Source organism: Quercus lobata, chromosome 6, assembly GCF_001633185.2.
Source record: "Quercus lobata isolate SW786 chromosome 6, ValleyOak3.0 Primary Assembly, whole genome shotgun sequence".
NCBI classification, from domain to species: Eukaryota; Viridiplantae; Streptophyta; class Magnoliopsida; order Fagales; family Fagaceae; genus Quercus; species Quercus lobata.
Window position 1 is genome coordinate 49,561,363 of NC_044909.1, and position 6,448 is coordinate 49,567,810.

Genomic DNA, 6,448 nt, shown 5'->3' on the forward strand with positions numbered 1-6,448 from the left:
AACACACCTAACATTCCAACTTTTATTTTCCTATTCAACTCATTAAAATAATATATACTACCTAATAAAATAATATAATCCAATAAAGTAATAAATAGAAAGAGAAAAGAGAGAATAAAATATAATAAAACTTATACAAGCTTGCTACAGTGCCCGGACAATTGCAATTGCAATTTTTTTGCAATCGCAAGACTTTGCAAGACCGGGTAATTGGGGGGTGGGGGGGTTTGAGGCTCTGATGCTAAATTGAACCAACATATGGCATTTGCAAGACCCAATGGGAATGCTATAACAATCTTATAATTTAACATAATTTATTTTTATTTATTTAAAATCTAATACACATCCGTCTGTCCTCACACTCACATACATATGTTAATATTAGGATCAAATTACAGAAAATGTAAGGTTCCCTAAAATATTACCTAGTTCATAGGTAAATACATAGTTGAAACTTGAAACACAAATAACCCAACTAACCAGCCATCCCATATTCATATGGATGTTAAACCCTAATAATGTAAAGATATAACAGTACTCATTCACTCCAAAACCCACATTCTTAATCCTCATCAAGCATGAAAGGTCTATCAGTCAATACAAGAGTTCATCATAAAGGGATATGAAGAAACCAGCATATACTCATTATTTAAACCAAAGCAATGCTACTCTCACCACCAGGGGGCTTGCGGACACCTCCGAGATAGTCTCTCGACTCTGCCTTCCCATCAGCAAAGATGTTACTGCCACTAATTTCTCTCAGCTTAGCTGTGCTCAGTGGCTTTTCAGCAGATCCAGGAGGAACATCTCCCTTAAAAATATCATTGCCTGTCAGCTCGGCAAATTTCTGGTTATGTATTTTTTTTGCTGTCTTGACAGTCGGTTCTTCACTAAACATAATATTACTTTGACCTCCAGCAGGCTACATAAAATGAACAAAAATAAAACATGAGGTTATATGGCTGAAAACAAAATATATGAAAATTCACAAAACATCCATTTTGGATAATTATGAATTTCAAGCCATTAGACCATAAAAAGGGAGAATTGTAGTAGCAGAACCACAGAATTTGGAATACTACATCTTCCTTCACACATTGTGCTTAAATGTGTTAAGGTTACACAGCATTTTAATTGTTAGAAGAAAACCAAAACTGATTGAAAGGGGTATTGGACATAGTCAAGCCTCTAGCAAAAACTAGTCGTAGAAAAATACTGATTACATGATGCAATTTAGCAACAATTAGATTGAGAGACCTAAAATAGACATTCAAGTGAAGAAATAATACAATTTAGAATATCAAGCTATGTATGCATTTTTTTTTTCATTGGTAAGCTATGCGTGCAGTATGAAAAGAGTTAAATTATGACTTTGAAGCTTGAACTGCTTTATTACATGTATTGCACTCCTTGAAATAATGTAATAATCAAAAGGATGAATTGTAATTACCATAAGATTGCAATTGAAAAATTATTGTCATTGGATCCTCTTCTGATAATTCAGGAACTTGGGAATTGAACTATTGAGCCCATAGAACATTTGTAATTTAAGTATATGCATAAAATTTGACACTCCATACCCATTCACTCGGCGTGGTGTATTAGAAGAAGGTGATAGCAGAGTGACAGATTTGAACTTCTCATCGAAATTATAATACTTGGCAGGATGTAATTTGAAAATAAAAAGATTCACTTCCATGCCCATGAAGTACTCACATTTGAAACTTTGACAGACGTGCGTAAATTTCGAGGTGCAGGTTCCCCCATGTCTCTACTTTCTTTTGATTCTGAGGTGCGTGAAGCAGCCACTGACCGAGGTACAATTTCAGGAGGAGGTCCAAAGATGTCGTGTCCACTGAGCTCCTTATTCTTGGCATTTGATATTTGCTTCTTATTCTTTAAGTCTGACTCACTTTGAAATGTCCCACTTAATTCACGCTGCTTTGCTACCTCAGGGAGAGAGGTAGGCTTCTTGGGTGAAACACTCTCTTCCGTGCTGAATGAAATTTGGCTAATTCCATTCACAGCTTGCTGAAAGTTCAACCATAATAAGTTAGAAGGAGAATTGCCAACATGATAGACTTTTGACGTTTTATATGTTCATATTACATCTTGAATTCAAAGAGATCAACTACATACCTGATAAACACGGAGTCCTGTTTTGGCTGAATCAGATTCGGATGTACCATCCTCACTGTTGGCCGCAAATATACCACTACCAGTAATTTCTTTTAATTTATATCCTGAACATGGCTTCCTAGAAGTAGCACAAGAAACAGTTGTAACTAGCCTTAGATAAACAGGCATTATATGTCATCATGATTCCAGAAGAACTGGTGATGAGAATCCTAAATGACGTTATCATAAGCTTCAAACTTTATAGCAGCAAGATTTATTCTTCATATTTTCTATATATATATATATATATATATATGGATACCAGATCAAGTTACACTTGATGCAACCTTTTATTAATGTTAAACCATGTAGTAAATTTTCATTGAATTAATATTTTCAAATCTCACTGTTGGATTGCTCATTTTCATTTTTCTTAACACGCATGTCAAATTTTGTGTTAATTGGATGTTACTGTTTGATCAATTAGCTCACATTTTCTGTATAAGTTAATTTATAAAAAAAAAAAAAAACTTGAAACTAAAACATTTTAGGGATTAAATAGTTATTAACAACTGATCATCTTGATATCTTGCAAGCACAGAGTTAAAGAGGCAACATAATCCAACAGTTGATTTGAAAAAAAACCCATCCATTAAAAGTTACGCCACACATAATTTGAACCCCACCCATAAACCCTAACAAGGGCAAAAAAGAGTAAGTTTCCAAGTAGGTTCAAGTTCAGCTCTTTTCTTTTTCTGAACAAAACTTCATTTAGGAGGGAGCTAGCACTCGATTTCTTTACCCCCTTTTTTTTTGAATGGTGAGTTACATATGCACCCATTTGAGCCAAAGCTCAACCAAGGTGTTGCATTTAGAGTTAACATGAGTTGAAAGGACTGATACTACCCAAATAAACTCTAAAAGTAAGCTTTTTGGGGGGCTTTAGTTTAGCCTCTACAATCTACATGAACCATCAAATCAAAAAATTTAAGTTTGCCACTCTCTTCTTAACAATTAATTCTTAAAACCATTTTTTATTTGCTAGTGATCTTGAATAAGCAATAGCTCTAAAAGTAGAAACCCCATCATTGGCTTCAACACCTTAAGACCATTACTAAAATATGGCAAAATAACAGTTAACTTTTATAATTGCCTTATTAGCTCATTGCTTAGATTACAAATTATAAACAATTGAACCCATTTATAGCACAGATCAGGAATTAACAAAAAAAAACAAACTTTGACCAAAAAATTTAGATGGGTTAGATCTGATTGCAAATTGAGATAAAGATAATGCATGAAAGGAAATGATGATTTGAAAGTAGAAAAGAGACAATTTTGGAGTGAAAAGTAATAGAAATGATAAGTCTTTTTTACTTTTTCAATAGGCTCTGAGCTTCTTCGTCAGTGAGCTGACCTCCATGGAGGACTTTGCTGATCTTATCGGACGGCTGAGAATCAATGCAAACACAGAGACACACACACACAATGAGTAAATGTAAACAAACCCAACAGTACATTTTTCACCTGAGAGAGAGATAGAGAGAGAAAGTTGGTACCTGGTGAGAGCGAGCGCCGGAAACGGTGGCCGGAGATTCAGCCGGAGGGACTTCCGACCAGGTTAGCAGATCGGCGGTGGATGTGTGAGGCTTTCTCACTGGTGTGTTTCTCTCCATTTCTCAGAGAGTTTCTCAGTTTCTCTTTGTGCGTTTGAGATATTTAAAAAAAATTTGAAATTTTCAGATCGATAAAAAAATCTTGGTTGGTGTAAAAATGTCGTCCACCAGACTTATTATTATTTTTTCTATTTTTTAAGAGATTGAGACATTTGGGGAGTTCAGACTTCAGACTCGCTATCTCTTACATATGTGAACGTTGACATGTGTTACCTTCTTTTAAAAAAAAATTATATAATAAAATGTTAATAATAATTAATAAAAAAAAATCATTTTTAGATTAGGCTTTAATTCCTGATGCTCAAATTTTTTCCCCCTTTATAAGTAATTGAATACCAAGTTTTATACAAATCTAAAACATTAGGGTGGATAGGATTCATTAAACATAATCCAATTAAATCTTAAAAAAAGCAATTTAAAGTTTAAAGTTTAAAGTTTAAAATATTTTACAATTTTGATAATATATTGTTTTTTATTATCAATTTTTAGTAATGTGAGATTGTTTTTATATAAGAAAATATAGAGGCTCTCTCTCTCTCTCTCTCTCTCTCAATGCATAAAGAGCAAATAGTATGGTTACAAAAATGGTGTTATGACCGAGATAATGTGCTTGATTAATTGTTATTCGGATTAGAAGTATTTAAATTTAGGCTTAGTAATAGATCTTTATCTAAATAAGGTAGTAATAGATTAGGATAAGATTAGTTCTTATGTTTTAGGATTCATTGACGAGGTTATCTTATCTTAGTCTATTTATATACCTTGAATGCATTAATGAGAAGTAAGCACAAAAGTAATCCGAAAAGTATATGCCCCGTTTAGTGCACCCACTCAAACACATGTTTTCAGTTTTTAAATAACATTACACGTATTTCCATACACTTTTTTATCCACACGTATTTCCACACATGTTTTCAAACATATGTTTTCAATTTTTAAGTATATGTATCAAACACCTCCTATTCTCCCTTTCAAGTTAGGAGGTTAGTTACATCAAATCTACTAATCTATCTTTCAATTATTCCATTCAAAATATATGATATAGTCTTTGAAATGATCACAGATTGGTATTTTAATGAAATGATCCATTTCGTACCCTTGTAACTGCACAACAATTTGTATTAGAACTAGAGTTCTATTTAGGTTTTAGGTTGGCGACAATGTAATATAAAAAGATCTTACTAAAATTTGCTCAAGTATTCAAGATCAAGTTACTTGATTGATGCTCAATTGATCGAAAGCCATAATTCGACTGTTCCTCGATTGATGCTCGATTTCTCGAGAGATGCAGTTTGATTAGTTCCACATTTGAAAAGCAATCGATCAAAAGTCGCAAACTTTGTTTTCAGTTACATATTTTAATTGAAAGCAACAAGATTACTTGGAGGAGTTTATGCATTGCTGCTCCTATTATATTTCATGCTTGCCTTTTAGTTCATTCATTATTAACTTATTGATAAAGCAATTTTCCTTCCTTTTTACTTATATCAAACAAATTGATCAAAAGAATCATGTCTAGATACAGGAGCTAGTCATTCCAGAAAATTGGATGGAGTTATTCAAAAATATGTATAAACATGAAATCTTTTATAAAACAAATTGAGACAATTTAATATTCATCGGAAGGTTAGATGTCCTTACTCCTTATTACAAATTTGATCAGTTGTTAACTTTGTATACCATCTAAGGAAACTTATCCTGAAGATTTTTTTGGTTGGGATGTTGCTAATCATATAATGTTGTAACAGGTAAAATCCACATAATTAGGTTAGAATCATATACAATGGGACGTGTGAACCTGAGTTGAATATGACAGTGTTCTGTGTTTCAAAGGTGTGGTGTTTGCATCTCCCAACTAAAATTGTTGTCAATTTGCAAGTTTCCATTGTAGCTGGCAGCTACGGTGAAAAGGGAGTTTGAAATTTGAATTAGCAATATTTGTAATTCCTTTGGTTGAGTGATGCGGTGGAGTGAAGTGAAGACCCATTTCACTGGTCTCTTGTTGGGAAACATACATTGAAAAGGAAAGTATAAAAAAAAGAAAATAAGAAAAGGAAAGGGGAAAAAAGAAGAAGCAAGCAGCTGGTGGATTGTGCTTTTGAGATTGACCTGCATGAGGAACATTTAAAAAAAAAAAAAAAAAATTTGATGAACATCTTTTTAGGACCATATACATATAGAAAAATTTGTTTTCACAAACTCCAAATTAAAAGCTTGGTTTTGAACTAGCTAACTAGAAATTTGGAATTAGTCATGGTTCAAGAGTCTTATAATTCATGACAATATGCATTCTCTCGTTTATTAAGAAAATTGTCTATCCCATATTGTAATTATTGAATTATAAAAATTAAAAAAAAAAAAATTAGAACCAAATTTTTCTTTATTCAAGTTTGGGAAATTTAAGCGGAGGTCAAAGTCGTTCGTGATGTATTGGAATTTAGCAAATTACTCCTTACCTTTACAAATTACAAATAGTGGGGGAAATTGAACTGTATCCGTAAAAGGGGAAGTCTAATTATCCAAAATTGGAATTTGCTATTATTATAGTATATATGTTGATAATTTAAATTTTATATGGTCTCCAGAAGAGCTCACACCCAATTTAAATCAAGTTTTAGAAAATGGTTAAAATTAAATAACAGAAACTTTAATTT

At 32.6% G+C, this 6,448-nt stretch overlaps 1 protein-coding gene across 1 annotated transcript; it reads right to left on the minus strand.

The window, feature by feature from the left end:
- Positions 1-371: 371 nt before the first annotated feature.
- On the minus strand, positions 372-3,930 carry LOC115995394. The gene is made up of 5 exons (XM_031119946.1): positions 3,678-3,930; positions 3,496-3,569; positions 2,140-2,257; positions 1,717-2,031; positions 372-922 (listed from the first exon to the last, which is right to left on the minus strand). The coding sequence occupies exons 1-5, from the start codon at positions 3,792-3,794 to the stop codon at positions 650-652; spliced, it is 897 nt and encodes a 298-aa protein (XP_030975806.1). The 5' UTR covers positions 3,795-3,930; the 3' UTR covers positions 372-649.
- Between the last annotated feature and the right edge of the window lie 2,518 nt (positions 3,931-6,448).

Coding starts and splice junctions, on each gene's coding strand:
- LOC115995394 (XM_031119946.1), bottom strand. CDS start 3,794: ATGGAGAGAAACACACCAGTGAGAAAGCCTCACACATCCACCGCCGAT. Junction 2,258..3,495: donor GCTCAGAGCCTATTGAAAAA/GTAAAAAAGACT, acceptor TGCTACTTCTAG/GAAGCCATGTTCAGGATATA. Junction 923..1,716: donor CGTCTGTCAAAGTTTCAAAT/GTGAGTACTTCA, acceptor CATTTTATGTAG/CCTGCTGGAGGTCAAAGTAA.